The sequence below is a fragment of the Temnothorax nylanderi genome, unplaced genomic scaffold (assembly GCF_030848795.1).
Source record: "Temnothorax nylanderi isolate EJ_2023f unplaced genomic scaffold, tnyl_v1.0 TNYL_tig0032_pilon, whole genome shotgun sequence".
In the NCBI taxonomy this organism is placed as follows: domain Eukaryota; kingdom Metazoa; phylum Arthropoda; class Insecta; order Hymenoptera; family Formicidae; genus Temnothorax; species Temnothorax nylanderi.
In genome coordinates this window covers 34,950-59,693 of record NW_027249094.1, presented here as the reverse complement: position 1 = coordinate 59,693, position 24,744 = coordinate 34,950, and the positions used below count along the sequence as shown (strand labels likewise).

At 37.5% G+C, this 24,744-nt stretch overlaps 1 protein-coding gene across 2 annotated transcripts in view; it reads left to right on the top strand.

Moving 5' to 3' along the window:
* Positions 1-841: 841 nt before the first annotated feature.
* Positions 842-24,744, top strand: part of LOC139770715 (LIM and SH3 domain protein F42H10.3-like) — a 29,486-nt gene continuing 5,583 nt past the window's right edge. Inside the window, exons 1-3 of one of the 2 annotated variants that reach the window (XM_071702829.1) lie at positions 842-1,675; positions 12,794-12,888; positions 23,803-24,074. In XM_071702829.1, coding sequence (XP_071558930.1) covers positions 1,607-1,675; positions 12,794-12,888; positions 23,803-24,074 — 436 coding nt within the window. In that variant the 5' untranslated portion in view covers positions 842-1,606. The remainder of the gene's footprint in view (positions 1,676-12,793; positions 12,889-23,802; positions 24,075-24,744) is intronic. The other variant, XM_071702828.1, reaches the window with a different exon arrangement.

The following is a 24,744-nucleotide window of genomic DNA, read 5'->3' as shown; positions in this document are numbered from 1 at the left end:
ACAGCGAAAGTAAACAAATTCATAAAATACCAGATAATTTAGCGTTGACTAACGTAGTACTCTCAATCTGCTCAACTTTATTACATTTATCATAGTTATTTCTTTTACACGGCAAAATGTTTCTAAGGAGTAGTGTAATTAAAATAAAATCTGTCAAAAGTTAGATTCGCAATTATCGAATCTAATAAGACTGATACGTTATTAATAATAATTAGTATTAACTATTTTTTTAAACATTACCTTACACAAGAGCGCGTAAACCAACGTTTTATTCCATTTGTGTGATTCAATTGAGAAAAGAAAATTCTAATACATCCTGTAAATATTTTCTAAATATTTTCTGAAAATTTCTTGGTGCATACATACGTTGCTTCAGTGCGTCTCTTCGGGATAACATTTTTGGCGCAAATGTCGCGAAAGTTGACACAGTTCAGTTTCTTTTTGTACTCCGAATAGAATCAATGTTACATGTAAAAATAGAAGTTTTTTGACGAATACAAAATTCTGTTTTCCGCGCATTTGTCGAACAAAGGCTGAATTTCTAAATTCATTGCTGAAAATCTATAGTATACGTTACATACGTGTACATACTATAGATTTCCAGCGCTGGAAGTCTATAGTGCACGTAACGTATACTATAGATTTTCAGCGCTGGCAATGAATTTAGAAACCCAGTCAAAGTTACGAAGGTGTCGATGGCGATTTAGCCGACCCTGAGCCGCGCACGCGCTCAGCCAATCGCGCGCGTCCGAATTGCCCCACGTGACGCAAGCGTTCGCTCGCAGAGTGCACCGTGACCGTGCACCGTGCACCGTTGACCGTTGCCGTTGAGTCGTTGACTAGCGTAGTGCGCAGTGCGCGTCCCACCATCGCTGTCGTTTGACGGCTCTTTTTTGTGATTAGGCGAGGACGAGAGGGCAGTGCGGTTCGGTGCGAGTGGTGCGGCCGTGCGGTGCGAGTTCGAGGGTTTCCCCGCTGTCGTTTCCGTGGGTCTCGCGCGAGTCAAGAAAGGATAGAGAGAGAGAGAGAGAAAAGTGGGGACGTAGAACGGGACACGAGAGCGCGTTTACAAAGTCCGACGTCCGACGCCGTCGAGTCGCCGTCCAGTCGCGGAAAGATAATACGGTCGAGTCGTCGGTGACTAGTTTTTCCCGCCGGATTTTCGCGATCTGGCGCCAGCAGCAGCCGTCCGAGTCCGAGGCAGTCGTCCAGGAACGGCGGCGGTCGGTCGGACGTGTCGCCAGTGTGTATAATACGTCACGCACGTGCAATACCGAGTACCGAGATCCGTCGGCTGAGTCGGCTCTCTTGTTGTGTGTATACATATACGAGCGTGTGTCCGTGCGTGCGTCCTCGTCCTGTCCTGTGTCGTGCGTCGTGCGTCGTGCGTCGTGCGTGCGTGCGTGCGTACACCGCTCGCAGTCGGTTGAGTCGGTGTCTCGAGGAACCTCTCTCGTGGATCGAGGAACGGAGGAAAAGGAAATATATTCGGCGAGAGACCGCGTGCGCGTACCCGCGCGGATCAGCATCCCGAGTGCGCGGTGAGCGGCGGTGAACCGCGGCGGAGAGGACGACGCGTTAGCCGAGAAGGAAGAGGAGATTAAAGATGAGCAAGACGTGCGCCCGCTGCGAGAAGACGGTCTACCCGATCGAGGAGCTCAAGTGCCTCGATAAGGTACGTAAAGAGCGGCTCGCTCGATAGGGAGAGATCAGCAGCGAGTTCCCGAGAGTCCGGGGGGAAGCGCATCCCTCTCGAGTTCTGATCTCCCGAGAAAGGAGTGCCGCTCTCTCCCCGGGAAGGAGCGGGAGAGATGTACCGTTCCCGTTCGGCCCCATTGAGTAGGGCTCGGCCCAGTGGCGGCCTTCGCGCCACGCCGGTCGACGGCCTTCCTCCTCGTCGTCGTCCGTCGTCGTCGTCGTCGTCGTCGTCGTGCGTGATGCACGCGTGTTTAACGTCGTGGAACGCTCCGCGCGCTCGCCGATGGGAGCCGTCTACTTGTTGCGTCTCGATACGACGCGGCGCGGCGGACGGAAAGTTTCGTTCAGTTTTATTCAGTTCTGATTAAAAATCGAATGAATGAATATGTATACATATGTATGTAAGTTTACAGAAAAATTGGACAAAACCTGGAAAGTGAAGCCGAGAAATCCACTTGTTGCGCGCCGCGCCGTTCTCGCGACGCGAGAACAAAAGTACGCTTGGCGCATAAAAGGCTGCGAGATATATAGCTCCCCGCGTTCAGCGTGTCAAAAGGATGCGAGGACATTCTGGATGTTGTACGTTGCAGTGATCTCGATTAACTGTATTAACACCCGTTAAAAGCTGTTAGACCGTTACGAGGATATAAATTCGTGTTTGTTTTCAGTTCGAATCTCGAATAAATAAAATCTAAAATAATGATATATTTGAATAAAATCTAAGTACGGTACTTCAAATGGTGACGAGAGCGTGGGACAAATTTGGTATGCCAAATATGGATATCAGAGAGCCATATTTCGAGTGATTTTTAAGCGCGATAAATAAAGAGATACAGGCGAGAAGATAAAGCAAAACGTCTTATCTCTTTCTTTTTTGGTTACATTCACGTTTATTGTCTTGAAGAACACAAGTCTCAGCCTCGATGATTCTGTCTTCGTAATGTTTACCCGGCTTGATTTGGCCCATGGAACGTTCCAGATGAATACAATAATGATAGAATTATTCGATAGAGTTTGGCACTCGCTTTTAAATTTCTTCAAGCTCGCCTAAGCTTCAATAACGTTTACATAAAGAACGAAGTCTATATGGAACTGGATAAATAAGCGCTAAATTGCATCCACGTTAAACGTTCTTTTTTTAGCGCGCATTAACGTAGCAACGTTATTGTCTGGGATTTTATTTTCCGATCGTTGTAGAATGTAGAATGTGTAGTCTCGCTCATGGCATGGCATAGAACGGGTACGCGGCATTTTTTTCGAGATACACGCAGAAACGGAGTGGGAGTACATGGCAGGATGTACCGTTCGCGAACCGATTGCAATGGTTCAACTGAACGTTATAACTGGTATCTATAAATGTAGATTGCGGAAGGCCTAACATAGTTGCATAGCTTTACTCTTTAGTGTATTCCACGCATGAAAAAGTAAATTACAAATTATAGGAGGAAATAACAACGAGAAGGGATATACGAGAGAGTACCTGTAAAATTAAAAGGGCGTATCCGTGCGTTTGTTCTAGTTATATATATCTTTTATTTTATTTTATTTATGTATTTTGTATTTACGATTAAATAATTTCCAAGCATTTTTTAAAAGCAGTCACGAGATGTACAGCACCGACACATTTTGTGAGAATATCACGTTGCTTACGTGTTATCTACGTATGCTAATTATCTACATACTTTGTATTGCATAATCATGTAACGGTATTCTATTATATATCTACTTAAACAAGTACATATGTACTTGTAAAGTATGTCGACTATTCTTCGGGCAATTTTTAGGCACCAAGATGATACTCGTTCTCGTTTAGCTTCCCTCGTTTCTACGAATTCTTTTTTGCCGCCATTAAAAATAAATATCGTTGAAATTTATTTCGCTCTATCCGTCATTCAAGCGGAATGTAGCAAATAATCTCTTGCTTCATTCACTGTATGTACCAACTTCCGCTTCCGTCGAGGATAAGACCTTGAAATGTCTTATTTACGACTCGCGTTTTGCTCAAAACTGTGAAACCGTGAGCGAGTTTTGTGCGGGAAGTGTGTTTTTATCGCGAAAGACCGTGACGTGCAATTCCCATTTACTTCCATTCGCTGTGCTAATTTATCCGACTTTATTCGCGCGAGAGACCAGAGTCTGGAATTAGTCAGCCAATTAAAAAAATTTTAGCTTAGTTTTGCGCTATTTCGATAATTTGCTTTATTCCAAAACAGCTTCATAAATATAGGTTCGTATATTTAGCCACGGAAATGCAGGGAGATATACTCTCGCAAATTAACTACAATTTTAACAGTCTCTTATTTTCAATTATTTACTATTATACGACAGGATTTATACAAGCGAAATTGTATTATTAACAATTTAACTCTGTAGAATTAAAGGATTAACCAATATAGTGCTATTGTACGAGCCCAAGTCCGTTGCATACGTTGAATTAGCATGTTTTTATCTTAAATACGACGAAACATTATTTAGAAAGGATGTCGTGTGTAAAGAATTTATTTTACGACGGAAAAGAATTGTTATTTTATCTACAATTAATACGTCCTTGGTATCTGATTTCTTTTCTCGCGGCCGTTGTCGGGAAGATTGACACATTATAGCGGACCGAAACTTTTTTTGAGATAGATTACAGGATGTACCGTTCTCGTTTAGTTCCGCTCGTCGAGCCGTCCTCAGTTCCATTCGCCGCGATATTTCTCGTCTCGTTTATCCTTACGTTGAATGACCGATACTGAGCGCGGTCTCTGCATACAGAAAGAGAGACGGGAAGAGACTCTTCTCTTCAGTCAGTTTTACGCCGAATCTTTCTTCCATAAGCGCAGACGATAGCTCTCCACCAAAGATTTATCTTTTTTCCTGCGTTAGAAATGAACTTTGGAGTGAAGTGCACGAACTTTGGAATCTCTTACGTCAGTGCATCTTTATTTAGAATAATCCGTTCGCTGTCGCTTTATGGTAATAATAATCGTTAATCTTTATATGTTTATTTACCACGAATAAAAAGAATTCAGATTCCTTCACTCTGAGAAGGGATTTGAATAGTAATTAACTTTGTTAGGTGTTTCTTATCTAACTTTCTTATCTATTCTTACGTATCTCGTCCGGATGTTCGCGATTACACGAATACTTACTATTTATTTAATCCCTAAATGAGAAGCTCACAAGCTTCCACTAAAATTTCAGTTTCTCTAATCAATGAGGAACTACAATTTTATTTTTATTATTTTTCATATGATTACTTTGGCTACATAATATGATATTTATTATAGTATGTATATATATATATGCACATATGCTGTACGTGTTTGAAAAGTATCTTATTTGTACAGTTCGGTACTAAAGGGCTGATAGAAAAAAACTCGTTAGGCGAGTTAACGGGGTTTTTTTAATCGCGTGGGCGGCATTCAGCGCCCGAAAAACGAACTTCGGGCGTTCGAGAGGAGATAGAGGAAGTCAGGATCCTAAATTTGGATGTGTATCATGCCGCACGATCGCTACGTTGGTTTTCTAAATCCTCTCGCGCGTCGTTGCATGCGTCTATCGCATGCTCCATCCATTTTTGGTGTCTCCCGCAAAGAGAATTAGGAGACATTTCGTCACAGCGTGAGGTTTACAAAGGCAAAGTAAAAAAAGAATATTCTGATAAATAACTAATCCATTTCAATCGATCTATTCCTTTAATTAAACTTACCAGAAATTATATCGTAAAATTTTTTAGGGTCTGAAAAAAATTATTTAAATGTTTTTTTATTTTTATTTTTTAATCTTGTCTTATCTTAATCTTAAAATCTTAAAATCTTAATCTTAAATCTTAAAATCTTAAAAAATCTTAAAAAATACTTTGCGAGAGCCTTCCAATTTAGCAATTAATGCTTATACATATAAACTATTTTATGTATTATTTAAAATAGCATATATATTGTCAAAAGTAGTTAGTAGATATCTTTTTTGTTCACTTGGACTACTTGTAAATTACTTTGCATGATTATGCACTTTTACATGTAGAATTGTAGATCGTTGTTTACGCTCGAGTTTACGCCTGTTTCCATCACACGTTCGCGATGTTTCATGAAATTGCGCGGTTGTAAGTTGCAACTGCGTCTCTTTCCCGTCTCCTCGAAGGAACTCGAGGAACAGAGGAGGAAAGAGAAACGAAAGAAATGGAAGAGCGGCGCGATACGAGAAGGAATTGAGACGAGACGCATTACGTTACGCGGTCAACAGACCGAAGACGGATTAAAGTACACGAGGGAAAATTAAGGGGAAGGGTCTAACGAAGGAAAATGTTCGTAGCTAATCAACTTCTTCTTCGCGTTAAACGATGAATTCTTCTGTGAAAACTTGCAAACTGTGCCTTCTGAATTATTTCTCTCTCTTTGAGTTACTTTCTAGTGGTCTAATCAAATCCAATGTAATCCAATCAATCAAATCTAATCTAATCGACTTCTTTTTATTCTGGCAATTAGACGAGAAATCCGTAATTTTAATATTCCGCTTTTTAAACAGATAGATACTTATTTAAGACGCATTTTATTTCTTTCATCGTATGGATGCAACAAATTTTGCGTATTCCATATAAAAGAGTCACGGTCGGTCTCGCTCCGCGTGTACTTGGCGCGAGACACTACCGTGTCTCTTGATATTTTTACAATAGACAGTTATTATATACATTGTTTTTATTAGTATATCTCACGGGTTTTCTTAATTATTGCATTATTCAGTGGTATTGCAAGATACTTATCGTCTTACTTTAAAAAGTAAGAATGATAATGAAAGAATAGAGAGATATTAAAGGAGATATACTTAAGAATATATTTAAATTTATTATATGCTTTTCATATGACTTTTATTTGTTTTTTTTTATTTTTCGTTGTGCAACCCGCATTCAATACGGCACGCGCGGTCTAAGTTATGTCGACCAGGAGCGATTAATTTACGTTCTATTAGTGAAGAGCAGCTACTTGCCGTTTCCCAATCTCCCCTCTTATCTCTCGTGCCTAATAGGTACACGTCTTTTAATCGTAAATATAGCTATTATTATTTTGACCGTAGTCTCGCGAGTATCTCGCTTAATGCTTTGATGTTCTTTCATTATTACTTTCTTTCTCAAATATGTTAAGAAAAAAATGGAAAGAGGAACTCAAAAATTCTATTCTAATTTCTCTTTCTCGTATTTATTATAAACCAAGATTTTCTCATTACGGTATTACTATACTATAATCATATGTTCAAAAATTAAGAAAACCTAGAAATATTAATTATTTCCTAGAGATCTTAATTATCTATATAATTAGAAGTTAATAACGTATATACTGTGCAGCATTATACGTAAGATATGTATGTTAATATCTGTATAATTCCTATAAACAAATTGATTTGTTCGCTTATTTTTAATAAACCTCTGAAAATAACTTTTTTATTCGCGAATGAGGACGGTAATATCATTTGCGATATGAATATGCAGCGTTCAACCTGCAGCAAAACTGCAACGAATTACGAGCTGAGGCTACCCGTTGCGTGGGCTTCGCAACAGGTGGGAGTCGATCTAAACCTGTTGCTTCTCTGTTATGCTTTTCTCGAGAAATTCACCGATTCGAAGAATTCGCGACAGAATACCATACCGTATTGATAAAACGTAGCTTTACGCAACCGAAATATTACATGTTTACGTCGACATAAATTGAAATTGTCACGCGTTTTCGCATTCTTTACGCGCGAACGAAATCATCGGATTATTAATTTTTACTCATTATTATTATTTTTATCAAAATTGCGTGACAATTTACAAATTCGTTATGGCTGCGCAAACTTTGGATACTCAATTTAGTCATATAGCGTTTAATTGACCGCAATGCGACTAAACGACTTCTCACTTTTCTGGACCCGTTGCTTTTCAGTCATTAGGTATTCCTGCTATGCCAACGATGCGGTGCGGCATCCGGTTGTTCCCACCGTCTATTACGAAGGCATGAATAGCGATTACATAGGAAATACACATGGCATGCGATTCTTTAAACACGCGGGAAAAAAAATGGAGCTATTTTTAACGTTACTAGTTCGTTTAATAGTTCTTTCTCTTTGCGGCCTACCCATAGATAAATCAATTCTAATCTATATTACCATCACGATAGACAATTTGTCAGGAATCACACTAACAAGCGAAGAACATGAGACAATTTAGCAATGGTATTCCGCTGGTGGTAACTTCGTAGTAACATAATTTCTAGTCAAACAGATAAGACATAGACCTACTACGAGGTCACATCTAATGGCTTGATAATCTGCTTGATAATTTTGTACCAGGAATTACACGAAATAACAAATAATATCTCGATATTTTATTTTTAAATAATAATTTAGTATTTTTCTGTAAAGCTATATATAGATACTAATTTAGATGGATCTACTGAACAGTGGATTTTTTTATCAATTTTCTATTCTACCGATTGAATATTTAAAATATTTTTATTGGGTTTAATTCCATGATTGTAATCGATGTAAATATTCAATCAAGTAATTTGCATTACGTTTGTCACGTAACGTTCAATATCCAGCTCGTTAGAAAGGTACGCGAGATCGGTTGTCATTGTTCCACCGATTACCCCCCTACTCGACAATTCACTACGTAGCCGAACTTTCACTTTCGGCGATAATATCGATTTAAGCGCCATTCTTCCTTGGCTTTTCGACGAAAATATACTTCCGCGCGGTTGATGTAATCCCTTCTTTTTAACGAGCAACTCAATCATTACAAGGAATTTCGTACAGCATGGTTTGGCTTTTTACTTTCATAATAATTACTATAAATACGGTATTTAATATAAAAAGTAATAGATATCTTTTAGAAATAAATTGTTTACGTAATTATATCTAGTCCATAATGTAATGAGCACCGGATGCTGTTTGGCGGCAAACAAATCACGAAGTTTTATCTTATCGCAAGTCATCGACGATAAGAATAATGTTATAGAGCACTCGAGTGCGACCATTATCGGATTCTTGAGTTTTTTATGCGTATCGGGGCATTAAATCGCTTTTCACCTAAGCGCATAATTAAGGTCATATCCCATAGCGCCGTCGCGCATTTAACGCCGAGCGTATTCAAGAGATGTGAGCGGTTTTGCCGCGCGCGCTGACCGCTCTCTTCTTAATCCAGGACACCGTATACACAGCAACTATAAATAAAATACCTCTTGCGAAACAAGAGCCTTGCACAGGCGAAAAACATTCCGAAATCGGATGAAAGTGCTCGGTCAAGAAAGCCAAGTACAGCGTTATTCTCCCTATGCAGATTTCTTATCAGGACTGGTGCGGTCGAACAACTCTGTATTACATTATAATCTTGCAAACAAGCAAGCCTATGCATAACCACGTTTGCACGCAATATAATAGTGTACAAAATAATTTAATTGTTCTTTATTCGTAAAATTTCATTTTTGGCACGATGGAAAATAGAATTATCTTGTAGGCGCAATTTGAAATGTGTTTCTGTAAATTTTTGGATATCTGATTCATCTTCGTGTCTACTTACTCTTTTTGTACGATTAATTTCAGCGCATACTGCAATCTTTTCTAAGCTGTGAAGCTTTATTGCAAGATATGTATCAAATATGAACGTTAAAATATGAGATCAATTTTTAACCACAGGCATACCTGTGTGTCCAACAATACAGTCGTGTTTGTTACAAGCATAACATGTATCTTGCCGATCGCGCGATACAAATAAGGTACCGGTTGCATTCATTACCAGTCGCATTCCGACATTGTCTCGTGAATTGACACCGGTGACCTCGTCGTCTAGAAATCGAAACGTGCCGCGCTTCGAAAAAAAAAGAAATTCCGCGCCGACAATGTTTTATTTAACACTGCTATGTTTGCTGGCCCTTTACGGAATTAAGAGCGAAAGTGTTCGATAAAACTCTTCTTCGTGATGCTTCGATCCTGCAATGCACGATTGAAATCGTGCTTTTGCTTGCCGCCTACTCGATTTAACCTTTCATTCCAGTTAAAATAAATGCTGATGTTATTGACGCGTAATTATTGACTTTTTTTTAAATGAAAATAATTACATCTATGTTGATATTTGTTAAAAAGGAATATGATTTTCTCTTTTCTAATTGTAACAACAACTTTTCTAACAGTTTTCTAACAACTTTTTTAAGCAGTTATTTATAACTATAGAGAAGCTTGGTTACAGCTGGACGTTTAGTCTACTGAATAGTTATAGATTATAGGTTATAGTTTACTGTATATGAAGACTAGTTTAAAGGCTCGCAAAATTGTTTTATGTATCCGCTACCTTTTGTCCTCGCAACTATTTTCTAACGTATGCGGCTTTCGAAAGGATCATTAAAACACATTGCGGTGTGCCTTCAGCTTCCTGCTCGCGATGCGATTTTGCAACGAAGGAAGTCTTATGAGAAAATCGTGTGCTACTAACGATTGTAAAACGTATAAGAGAATAGCTAATGAGCATATTTCTTCAAGTGACTCCTTGAAATCCTTGAAATGTATATGTTTTCGTTCCAATTCAACACTAAACTATTTTTTGCTTTTTACGCCAAAGGATATTTAATAATTTATAAAAGCTACTAATTTTCCATCCTCCAACAAGGAAGTTGCACAGTAGACTCATTTCATAGTAATGAATCATCTCGTGTTTCGAGACTATCAAGATCGAGTTGTCGGGGACTGCGTTCTCTCGCGATCTATAACCTTTGTCGATTCCTGAGAACGGCCTTGCCGATTGCCTCGATACGACTACGATGACCTTCGATTGTCTAGATTAGTTTAATATATGGCTTTACGCGATGAATAAAGCCGTACGTGTGCTTCGTCCAGCTGCAACAAAGCTTCTTACACTCTGGAGAATTAAATTCATGTTTTCATAAAAAAAGCAATCGCCTTAATTTTATTTTTTTATAACACAGCTTTTTTATAACACAGTCGACTTGAATCTAAATTCAGCATGACTAAGGATATAAGTTTGAGATGATAATGTAAAAAAAATATCGACGAAGTATAAGAAGTCACAACATTTTTAAAATTAATATAATTTTTTCGATATATATTGCTCAAAAGAACCAATTCCTATAATATTGTAAATTAGGAAATATGTTACAATATAATAACCAAACATTTTAAAAAATTAGAATTATATATTATATATGAATTTGTAAGTTCGTGTAACGAAAAACAGAGATGTATACTGTAGAATATATTTAATCAATTTAATATCAATTACTAAATAAAATATAAGCGCCGTACTTGCCGTTCAATATATGATATTCAACTTCTTGGAGGGATTATCGTGAAGTATATTACCAAATCTAGGATTAAATTGCAAACTCATCAAGAGAACTCGTATTAATCTTACCGTAAGCTTCGTAATAACGTTTCGCACATCATCATGCCGGTTTGAAGAATCTTAACGTGTCTCGTAATGTTTGCGAGAGAGATTATGGGAGGATGATGATACGCACAGCTGCTAGATTGCAGCAAACGTATTTGGTTAATGCCCGTTGCACTGTACCACGTCGTGAAAGCCATGTATCTTATTTATCAATGGCATATCGGGTATAACGTGACAAGGTTGAGTTGCCATTTCAAGAATCTAACTAAATGTAGTTTAGTCTTTTCGAGATGAAAGGGTTATAATAGATGCACTTTTAATACCGTTAAGCAGTCCGGAGAATTTTATCTCGGGTATTAAACGATTGTATTTCTTACTTTTATCAGCTCGTATATAACTCCGCGAATTAGGTCGAAATACATTGTTATGTTATTTACCCATGATTCTCTCGGAACAAAACAGCGAAGTCGTTAATAGTGACTTGCGAGGTCATTGGTCATAGCTAATGAAATAATTATCTTCTCTATATGTGTAGGACGGAATATTCGAAAATGTTGTCGCTGGTCTTGTTCAGAATAGGATAACTCATTTTTGTTTGTTTATTAATATACAATTTAATTTATTTTATTTTGGTTGAAACGATTTTGTATTACTGTATGCAGTTATTAACCCTTCGTCAGCAATCATGTTTTTACTAATTTGTCGTTCGGGGTCGTTGTTCGAACACGCATTGACAGGAACCGGCGTCACCGCGGCAGCGAAACTTTTCTACCATAAACTTTTTTTTAGGGGGGGGAAGGTACCAATCACCGCCTCCTTCTGTGCGAAAAAATTCAAGAAAAAAATTTCGCTTGGGTCTTAAAAGCCTTATTGCTGAAGGGTTAATAATGGTTTGAAAATTCACGAATAATTTGGCTAAACGTTTCTCTCGGTCTGCTATATGCGCCATTTAATAATAGGCGAAAACTTTCAACAGACTTGAAACTTCTTTCTATGATAGCTAAATTTCTAGCCTAATATTATGTTTTCTTCTTTTACTTAGAGAAAAGTACGCTTCCACACGAAAGTTGTAATTAATTTCGGCGGTTAAACATCGAAGAATATCTCATTAAGAGAGAAAGATTACTGCGAAAAATCGTGATAATTGCGCCTCATTAATGTCACACGATTATCTGTATAAGAAATTAGATTGCTTTCATATCGATATCATATTATTATGAAATATTGACAGTCCATAACATTGCGAATAAGGACGCAAGATATCATTGTCGTGCCGTAATGTTATCACCGCTAATAATACCAATCGTTACTTATCGCTGACGTTCATTTCCCACAAGTGCAGTGCAATAAAACTTTATGTGATGAAATTATTTTGGTGAAAGTAAATAATTTATAAGCATATAAGCTCTAAAGAATGCGTAGAAAAATTAAGTAGGATACACCTCGGTCTCAATAAGATTCGTAGAAAACAGACCCTTTTAATATTTATAGAAGCACTTTTGTAATACTTGTTGATGTAACCGCCGAAAGCGGTTGATGACGAAATACGCTGCACATAACATTATATCAGATTGTGAATCGGATCAGGTTTTATGCCAATTGAAATTCGAAAATTCGAGCGTTATATCAAGCATTTTATTTATTTTTTTTTCCAATTTTCTCCGCGCTGCGTGTGTTACGCAATTGCGTGAACCTGACAAACCGACGTGTAATGTCAATAACAACATTTCCTTGTTCCAGATATGGCACAAGCAGTGTTTCAAGTGTCAGGGCTGCAGTATGACCCTGAATATGCGGACGTACAAGGGTTTCAACAAACAGCCATATTGCGAGGCGTAAGTATAAACGTTATATGTCTTCGTACTTGACTTCTCGTCTACGTGATTGTGTGTACCTCTCGTGTCTCTGACGAAATCCGCGTTCCACTTTATTGCAGAAAGTCGACCCATGAAAACGGCTGTTCGGCGAGCCGAATTGTTTGTCGCGTTCTCTTTTTTTTTCTGTCGTATACCGAACTGCTTTACGCAACCAAGTTAATCGCGGTAATTCAACACTTATTGGCGAGAGCTATTGTCTGGAAAAAAATTATAATGAAGCGCAAAATGCGTGAACGAGTTCATTTTTTGCGTTTAATTTCTTGCACTTTATATTGTAACGGAGAGTGGCTATGAGTTTTATGTATTTTTTATGACTATTGTCATAATATTTTAATATGAATTTAATTTCTCCAATTCAACATATCATATACCTCCATCCTTGTTCATTTAATCTAAGAATTCGCGAATTATCTCCGTAATTACTGACTACTTGAGAAGAAACATACCGTTCGCGCATTTAAGTGCCATAAACGTCATCCTCGTGCAGCACCGAGTAGGATCCGAACGCGCTAAATGTTTATTCAAGATCTTTAAACGCGCAATTTGATTTCGCTGCGAATACGCTCGGCACTCATGGGAAAGGAAATGCAACATCGGTATTAGCGATGCTAATGGCACACGCACGCGCCTCGCAGGCTCCTTGATGCACGCGTAGCAATAACGCGACGTTTAATATCCGGCGAACAAACGGGCTGAGAGGACTCTCGCCCCGCGAGAAGAGCATACGAGAGGAAAATAGCTGCTCGCTCGCGCTCGGTTCGCGCGATTGCGAATCTCCGATGGTTAAACGCATACCAGGCGTGTCGACGCAGCGAAAGAGCGCGCGCTCGTGCGGTCGCGGGATAATGCTGAATGCACGGCTGTGTCGTGCCTCCTCCGGCGTGGATCCTCCTTTCGGACGCGGCGAGGACTTTTAAACGCGCGCGCGTGTCCTTTCACACGTCGCCGGTAGCGTAACGCTTTGCATAAGCAAGCTCCGCCTCGCGTGTCCTGCTCATACGAGAGAACTCCGCAGAATAAATATCATTTTCTACGCCTAGAGTCACGAGTCCGTTCCGCAGTGACGTTTCGCGTGTCTGCTCGTCTCGCAAATTAAACGCGCTTTCATCCAAATGAAGAATTAAACTGGAAAGCGACGGCATGTCACTGTCTACGTTTGAATGCATCACATTTTCTTCGTTCTGCTGTCAGCGGCGTCTATCAAAGTAATATTAAACAGAAAAATTGTAGGTGATGTCTTATAACGTGTATCTTTCTACATTAGAAATAAGTTCGAACGCACTCTTGAGCAGGAAGGATATGCATTTAAATTTGAATATAATGAGTTAATTGAGAGATCATGCTCGATCAAAGCAACGTAATAACTGATCGACGAAAACCAGTTTTGTCGCGGCTATTCCTGTTCTACTTGATTTTATATAAACATACATATACATGTGTACACATGTACATATACAACCCGGAAAGATTATAATTTAGCTTTTAATTAATACTACCGACGGATCAATATTCCTCGTGGTTATTTTGCTTCGTAATGAGAAAAATAAGTCGCTGCTTATTTCGAGGAATACGACGAAGTATCGAGTTAATCATTGGGAGTGACTAAGAGATTTCGTCTTGTGACAGCCGTTTACTTATTATTCCAATAAAACTGGTAATAATTATAAATTAACTTTCCTGTCGCAATCTTTATAGTACTGTTTTAAATAAAGTAAGAAAAGTCACGGTTTGAACGTATATGAAAATTGTATGAGATAAGACGAAGAAAAACCGTGTAAACAAAAACTGTAACGATAATGTTTATCTTAATTAGGATTTCAAGTGTCTTGTTAAACGTGAGACATTCGACACGATTTGAAAGTAATTAGAATCGTCGGGCGACACAATGAGATTAACTTGACGTTGCGGTTAATTTCGTGGCCCCGACGGATATTAATTGTACTTTTTTGTGCAATGGGAGGTCCCGAGAGGAAGCGTGTAGAATCTTCTAACGTTTTCTTGCGATAACCTCCTGACATCTTTTTATCAACTTTTTCGGCATCGTTCATTCGTTAACGGAATAACTTTCTTATTATACTTATCTGTCGATTAGAAATAAAAAATTTTTATAATTCAAATTCAGGTTCTTACATTTTATAGACAGAATTATTTATTTATTAAAGATGTTTATACATTATTTTTGCATTACAGTATATTTGCCAATTTTAAGACAAAAGTAACGAACCAAATTGACTAAATAAGGATTGTGATATTATTTTTTAGACACTTAAAGTCTTTCCTTGATCGTGATAGAGATTAAATTATCTCGATGACGCGCTAATGGATCACTCATATATAATTTCCTGTGTTTTAATCTTTGTGATTTGACTTGCTGTTGACGACAATCGGACGCGCTGCGGTTTCTCGCTGCGCGTCTTTCGTCTCCTCGTATCGGTATGCCACGTTACACCGAGAGATATGTACGTCCGTGACTCGTACAGTATTCCGGTTGTGCATCGCGATGACGAAATCTCCGAGTCGCGATTCGAATCTGCATTTCTCTCTTCTTACGTACGGCCCCTCTCTTCGGCGCTTATATGGCATATAATATGCTGCGTAATGACAAGTAATTCGCTCGAGATGCTTCAATCCTTTTCTCGGCGAGAAAGCGTCATCCGATACACTCAAAAGGGGAACGCGAATGCGCGGTCCACAAATGGAGAAAAAGTTTTTGATCGATTATAAAGTTGTCGTAAATATTAAAAGACCACCAAATAGGACACTGCTACTTACAATTTGAAATTAATTTGATAAGTAATTGCAAAAGTCTTATTTAGGAATTTCGAAGCAGTTTCTGCAGCTTATTTTTGTTGATATTCAAACATTCCTGGCTCGCGCGCGCTTTACATTAGCCACGCTCTAAACATTTATGAAATAAATTTAGAGTCTTAAAATACGCACACGTGATTTATCACATAAATTGGTTAAGTTACGTTGTAAACCATTAAATTTCAAGCTACGAGCTATCATCCGATTAAAAAGATACGACTTTTCGATAATTTACTTGAGGCTATTATGTGTCATTTTAAGCATCTCGCATAGACGGTCGTTGCATGTTATTGCTTAGAAAGTTGCTTACTTGACGTAAAGCCGCATTTATTATTTGCTCGAGGCATTTGTGCCTTTTTTGAGATTGATTAAAGGAAATGGGCACAAAGTCAACGACTCTGCGGATGATGTTTCATCGAGAGAATTTCGTATTCTACGTACATCGAGCAGCAGTATGTGTCAGCGATGCGTGTCGAATCAGACGATGCACTGAATAAGTAAAGCCTAACACGTGTGGTTCATTCATACGTCTGGTTGCCTACCCCCTTTATCTCTCCCTTACGCCATAACTTTATCTCTCTCGCTCATTATCTTGCCCCTATGCGAACCAACCTCAATTCATTCTCAATTTATTTTTCGCTCCCACATTTTATGCAGTTGTATAGTTACTTAATTTCTTTGCAGTAGTTCAAACATTTGAATATAATAGCGAGTGAGTACGTCGCTTGATAAAATGAACTCCCATCCCAATTACGTCTTGCGTCATTTCAAACAGATTTGCCATTTTAATAAAATACATTATAAAATTAAAAATATCTTTGCACATTTACAAAATTTTATGAACTGAACACTTGTTTAATGCAACTAGTGGAAATAATTAGTTTAACAACTGTAATCATTGCGGTAATGCAATTTAATGATATTGTTGAGCATTAAATGATAATTGTAAGCATTTTTATCATGTCCCCTTAATTCTTACATTTATTTAAAGCGACTCGTTACTAGTGCAGCCGTGATTTGGGATTAATTTCGAAATTTTGTTTCTGGACATCGTTCGTCTATTTGAGATTTTCAAAGAGGAGTATTGCGAATTAAGTAAAGTGGTCTCTTCACGGATATAACGTTACGATTAAATAAACACGTGTTCTGGGCTCTTTTACATACACGCTTCGCCGACACGCTATACATATACGTCGAATTAAGCGCTCTACCGGATAGCAGAAGAGAACACGTGTGAGATCCGCTTGCGCATCTTTTTTCCGTCTTGCCTTTCCTTACTCCACATTTGTGTTTCCTCTTCGTACTTTAGACTTTTGTCTTGCTATATTGCAGGCGCGAATATCAGAATGTACTTTCTTAAAGTAGAATTTTTATATTAAAAGCTTATTTTTTCAAGATGTGTTAAATTAATCCATTCTTGCATAAATATTTATGCAGGAAAATTGCATTTAATTAATTTTTTATTAGACATTGGCTCCAAATTTGCTTAAAATTTATATTTGAGAGAAAAAGCTTTTTTAGACACTCCGTTGCATTGTATTTCCTTCTCCGCTTTATGATTTTCTTATGTTTCTCGAGTCATATGCTATTTTTATATGTAGGTAGTCATGCCTTCCTCCTAAATTTCAATAAAATCGTACGAATCATCTGCGACTGTCGTTGGGTCACCGCGAATGACTCATTTCCTTCGACGACGATCGTTTCTATGTAGAGGATGTTACTCGTTTGCGTCTCACGATAATCCCGCATGTGGTATTTAACCACAGATTGGTCACATTTTCTTACATTCATACATAAAAGGAGAGAGGTTGCTTCGAGTTTATTGGTGTGAACAGAAAATATACGCTCATCTCTCGATGATCTGGGATCTGGGTCGTGTGTTAATTTTGCAGAAAGAGCAACTGGGTTTTTTGTACACAGTCGCGTCAATTTTTTACAATCGTGAAATTTTTCTTGAACAATCCTACATCAAGTAATCATAATGTTATCGTAATATAACGTGAGGTTGGACAAATTCTTGTTTAATCACAATACAGTTTAGCATTTCGTTAAAAATGTTTATATTTTTACGAAAATATTTAGTTTGGCTTTAACTGTTATCATTTATTTTTAATCTACTATTTTTTTACAGCGACGTGATTATCCTTTTACATGTACATACATATTTTTTATATTTTATTTCTATATTCTCTTATGTTATTATAGACTTTAAAAATATTTAAAAATATATTTTTTTTTAACATATCTTATTCATATCTTTACGCTCTGGTTACAACGCTATACCTGAATATATTTGGAAAAATGCGGCGACTGCTTTTAACAAAGTATAATGCAATGCATAAACGTGCCCATGTCGAATCGTATTTGGCAGTCGTTCGCCTCGACGGCGAGCAGATGGAACAGGAAATGCCGCCGACTGTCACGTCGCACTTTTAGCTTGGAACAATTTAACACAGCTAGTCGTAAAGGGGTGCCCAGCCTAGCGTGGCCTGTCTGCATGTCTACGGTGAACCGACCTTGTCCCACAATGCATCCACCTCTGGACCCCGCCGTCGCTGCGGGCGTATGAAATTTTCGCAGCGCATTATACGAAGTCCGTGCACGGGGGGGGGGGGGCAACGTACGCACCGTACGCACCAAGATCACTCGCGTTGAAAATCCGCGATTAAAAGTAAATCACTATGAACGCGCGTTCACATCCGGTATTTATCTCTTTTGCGTAACACAGGACGCGCGATTTACGCGAATCGCGCAAAGCGAATCGGAATGAGCGAGTGGCATGTGAGTTTCCAGTACGATTTCGAAAGCGAGTGCGTAAAGCTCTTTTCACAAATTACTTACATGAGATTTGCGTTATTACGTCGGAAAGGGAGAGTCGCTAGATTCTTTTAAACGCGTGTACCTTTCCTTTTTTTTTTTACTGAATTGGGAGATGCAAAACGCCGAGCATCGTGTTACTTTGAGAAGCGAAGTAGTCTTGAAAGTCAAGATTCGTGACAAACTTACGTCTATGATCTTCAGTATACGTATCCTTATAGGTCTATATTATCAGGTAAAAAATTTCTAAATAGTTTCATTGTTTTACGTTGAGAATGAGGAAAGTACATTGAACTTTCGTAAGGCAATTTTCTGTTGAGGAAATAATATCTCTTCTGAAAGGTTAACATTTGCAAGTAAGACTCAACGCCAACTCAACGCAGAGAATTACGCCTGTTTATACACCGTACAATTTTCTACAGTTAATTAAATCACAAAGTAATTGCCGATTACGATAGGAGTGATATTTCTTAATCGCACAAATTATAGACCATAAACAGGCGCCTAGTTTCGCTAACGTCGGCTAAATTTAGCTTAATGTACTTTTTATTTCTTTTTTTGTATTTTGATTACATAAATTATAATTATATAATATAAATAATATAATTATTTATATTAAATATAATATAAATAATTATGTGAGGCATTTTACTACATACATTGAAATTATCTAAAGAAATCTTGTACCGTATTTAAAAAAAGTTATAAACGTCCTTTAATATTTTTACATTTTAAAAATATATCTACCGTCTCAAATATAATAATTAGATGAGAAAAGGACAAATTTTGTAGTACTTTTACAAGACTTTCCAAGGCTACAATTCATGCAATGTCTATCTTTCTCGGGCGTTTTTATGCTCTTTTGTCTCGGCCTTCGTGAGAATTTCTAGAATGCGGACACAGGTACGGCTTCGCTTTGTCGTCACGATTGACGTGCAGCAAGTTCCGAAGCCATCCGAGACTTAACCACAGTAACGGAACCCAATAGACCCGCCCTGAGAAATTTCTCCCGCGGCAAGAAACATTGCGCGAGACTTTACAAACTGTGTTCGCATCGATGTAATATCGTACGTAATCACTCTTACGAGAAATGCGGTTTTGAGTCTTGCATTTGCTGCTATTTATGTTACTTCTCTGTTCGTACCTACCAATAATAAGAGGAAAACACCTTATGAAACTTTATAAAGTTTGATAGCGTATAATTTAGATGTTGAAATCCTTGGTTTTTAATCAAATCAGGATAAAAAAGATTGAAATATAAAAATAAAATATTTTTTTTTAGTTTTAACATATTTAATAAATCAATTGGCATTTAAATTTCAATTCTTGCAGATTTATTCACGGCATACGTTAATAATGTAGTAGACATCAAAAGGAAATAAGAGAAAGTTAAATTTATTATGAATTTTTTATAATAAATTGATATAATAATTCTGGAATTCTGTATTGATTCAATAAAAAAGATGACTCGAAATTTTTCAAGAAAAGAGACGACTATAAACAAAGAGCTTCGTAAGTCATAGAACATAGAATATATTTGCTGTTTAAATTTGTCGTTTATGTTAACAAATCGGACAACCTTTAAACTTATTGCCAATACAACTAAAGTATTTAATGTGTATAATAATATGTATGGTCATTGGTCAATTATTCGTTTAGCAAACGATATTATGATTCTTGGCCGTAATTTATCGATACCGTCTCACTGCTGCTATTCGACCGGTGTGATAACCAGGTGCAACAGATGTTATCCTCTCCAGTACATTGGTGGTACTTATGTACGTAGTATTCGATAAATCAAGCATGCAGTGTCGCGTGATGTAGACAAGTAATCCGGAGAAGGTTCGCTGAACAATAAAATCTGAAAGATATCTACGAAAATTTCTATCAGCCTGTCATTTGGTCGGTATTTATAATGTCATCGACAAACAATTTAAATGCAATTTTGTCTATATCATATTCATAAAAGAAATATTTGAATTCTTATACCACATTTGTGTCCATTTCTACCAATGTAGATTAATTTTAATCTCGGTTTAACTTACTTTTTATTTCTTTCTAATTCTTAGGCTCAGTTTCACAAGTGTCGGTTAACTTTGAATCTTAGATCAACTCACTCTTTATCTCTTTCTAAGGGGGACATTAGAAGGAGATGAAAAGGAGTTAATCTAAGATTAAAAGTTAACCGACACTTGTGAAACTGGGCCTTAGAACTAGAAGAAGATCAAAGTAAATTAAACCGAGATTAAAGTTAATTTACATTGGTAGAAATGGATATTAATGTATTAAATTCCACGACTACGTATTCAAATAAGATTACGGATCTTTTCTTAAATGAATACTCGGTGTATTGCGTATCAGATGCGTCATGACTCTACGAGTGATTTAATCATCTACACTCGGATGAAATGCTTCGCGTTATTTTACTCGCGCCATATGTTATATTGGCATTAAAACTCCCACATTTTCCGCTTAAGATACACCCTGAGTGCGTCAGAAAAATTCGATAAATATATTACGGACGTATATCATAGTACGTAGACAAGCGTTTGTTAAGAGATTAGTCATCGCGCATACATATATATGTGGTTAAATGATTCGATGAATCACTTCGTTGCGTATTAATCGTGAACAATGTGATAGTCCGTGGATCTCTGAGAAAAAAAAATTGATTGTGTACATTGCACGTATATTTGTGGATTTGTTAAAAGCCTTGAAAAAAAATGTGTTCTATTTTTAGGATTATTTAGACGCGTAAATTAAGTTAGTTAATTTTTATTTTTAATATTTCATGAATAAATAATTCTTGCAAAAATCTTGTTCTTTATTAAATGTAATATAGAGATATTTGACATTTAGAGGCTCACGCCGTTTTATCCTGTGTTAGCCAATCTTTATAAATCTTTTATTATAATTCTATCATATCTTTATCTCGGTTAGATTATCTGAAAAATTCCGAGTTGCGTATTATTGTTATCTCTTATCATATCTACTTATTATGTTATTACCTGTATCTGCCGTATAATAATTGGAAACGTGCAACAGAAGTCGTACGAGAAGACGCGGGGCGTATATTGTTTTCCAATTTTCCTTCGTCCACGGTCGTTCTCAACGTTAGTTTTAGCGGACCTCTTTTTTCCACGCTAAATTCGAGGAACTCGGATGCGCATCGGTCGACAGGATAATTCTTGCTCGCCGAGCACGTAACAATGAACTATCCCTCGTCTTCTCCGAACAAAGAGAGTCAGAGTGCATGCCTTATTATTCGTGCACGGTGCGCCGGAGTATTACGTAATGGCGTGGCACAATTACCGGGTCAGACAACGCGCCGTATATGGGAAACGAAGTCGTGACACAAATCTCGATTGCGCCTCGCGCGTATACGCCAGACACAAAGACAGTTAATACTCGTACGTTATTACGTGCGATTTATACAAATTACTTTCGACAATTGTTTTACACGCACGATCCAAGAACACGATTGATTAGCACCGCGAAAGATGCAGTTATTAAAAATATATTTATTTAAGAAGAAAGAGCAGTCTCGCAGTTTCATTTAATTTATAACAAAAAATATAGTATTCTTATATATAAATAATTAATTAAAAATTAAAAGTTTTACGTTTACCCAAACAAATGAGTTTAGCACATGAAACGTGATAGAAAGTTATAACAGGTAACGGGTTAACGTACCGAACATTTCAATTTATCAACACAATGCAAAGCGTTTCCTTAATTGCGCCAGCACCGGCATTTTTAATGCGGATCGCAATACGATACTGTTGATACGTTCACGCGTGTTACTGAAATTGCATTCTCACGCGTGTCATTTATTGCACGTAAGTATATCGTTATGCGTTCACGCGCCGATTTCTATCTCGTTAAGTAAGTACCGGACAGTTACCTGTGCCGCGATTAAAGCAGTCGAGTACCCGGTTAGAAAGGTTTCTATCGAATTTCACTCGGCTCACCCGGTTGCTGGTCAATTAATAATTATCTTTATTCTACGTTAACACGCGTCGTGTACGACAAAAAGCGTTTTACGCATGCGAGGCGAATTATCCGCTTAAAATAGCTCGTTTATGCACGCTCAATTCGCCAGGATATGTTAATCGCGCGGCGGTTTCAGAATATATCGTACCTCTTGCCTGCCTAATTAATAAGTTCTTATAATTACAACGTGTTCGGATACGAATTGTTTGTCCAGAATATCAAATCGTCTAAATAATAATTACTTGTCGGGCAATAATTTAAAATTGTTGTCACAATTAGATATTTCTTATCATTTCTACAATATTTTATTTTAATGTATAGATACGTGTTACTATTTTAATTAATGTTAAAATACTAAACGATATCAAATGAAAAACTATTTCACTTGTACGGATAATAGATTAAAGTTTTTAAAACCAAAATTTATCCTCCCTAAAAAAGAGATTAACTAGTTTAAAACTTTCTAGCAAAAAAAGGCCACATATATATATCAGTTATATAAATTTCATGCGTTTAATTTCCGTAAATTTTTATGCAGGTGCAGATAATACTGTTTCGTAGAGTAGCGATGATAGCAAAGAATTCAAGTATCACGTTATCACGTGTGCAAGGCACACGTTAAGCGTGTTGTACGCGTTACGTGATGTAGGAAATACGAATTTTTCGAACTCAATCGCGTAACCGTGACGTCGACGAACATATAAATCCGCTTTATGCTATTTTCTTCCTCGCGCCTATAATTAGCTATCATAATCGACGTGCTGCACGAAGGATGCTCACGATAAGACTGACGTCGTTGACCGCTTGTCGTTCACTTGTAACTTGCATTAGTCAGCGCACTTCCACGTTTCCTTTGTGTAGGAGGTCGCCCCGGGGGAATCCATGTAAAATAATGCGAGAAGCTCGTATATGTGAGGTATTCTCGCTAAAGAGAGAGAGAGAGAGAGAGAGAGAGAGAGAGAGAGAGAGAGAGAGAGAGAGAGAGAGAGAGAGAGAGAGAGAGAGAGAGAGAGAGAGAGAGAGAGAGAGAGAGAGAGAGAGAAAAATAAACGCGAAACTGAAACTCATGTGAAATACGACATACCGGGTGTACCGAAACGGTGCTTTAAACTCAAAGTGACTTGCAGCTCTTGTCCGGCAGGTTTAAATGTACCGCAAATAATGTATATCCCCGCGCTCTTTAACGTTGGTCAGATAATTTCTCGCAGAAACGTCGTTCCTTGTCAGTGACAAAGTTCTTATCTTTCTCGGTAGACACATACCAAAGGCCAAAGCCACCACGATGGCGGAGACACCGGAGCTGAAGCGTATCGCGGAGAACACGAAGATACAGAGTAACGTCAAGTATCACGCCGAGTTCGAGAAGGCGAAGGGGAAGTTTACGCAAGTGGCGGACGATCCGGAGACTCTCAGAATCAAGCAGAACAGTAAGATTATCTCGAATGTCGCTTATCACGGCGAACTTGAGAAGAAGGCGATCATGGAGCAAAAGAGGACAATGACCGGAGAAAATGGCGAGCAAATAGGTAAGAACTTTTCAACGGTGCGTTTGCGTGTATATTATAAATGTTTTCTTTCTATTACTACTATATCGTGTTTTTTTTTAGTTTAAAAAGATGTAATTAAATAATGGGAAATATAACCATACGTTTTTGTTTCGGATATTTTATTGTATCGTTTTAGACTGTAACAAATAAGCGTGTAAAAAACTTACTGTCACAAGCTTAAAAAGATCATAAGCTTGCTATGGCAAAGTTTGTCGCGTGATTTTTGAATTAGCTTTGGGAAAATGTCATTGATTAAAACGTAATCTGTAATTTGATTAAACGGTTGGGAATACCTTCTTTTTATTTATATATATATCGGTGTATTTTACAACTTATACAATTTTTTAAATAAGTTATGTAACTTTTCGTCTTAGATCATTCTCTATAAGTAATCATACATATAATACCAACGATTTTAATCATATATAATCACATGTTTAACTTTTAACATCTCAACTGTTGATTAACGAAGATTTACGTAATGGTATCTATGTAATCATTAAATTGCAGATTATACATTATATGTACGCATCAATATCTGTGGATTCGTTATGTACTAATATATGGTTTGCATTTCGTTTAAAGTTGTTTATACATTAAGTATAATACATACGTATTGCTGCAATCCATCCACCAAAACGGCGTGAAA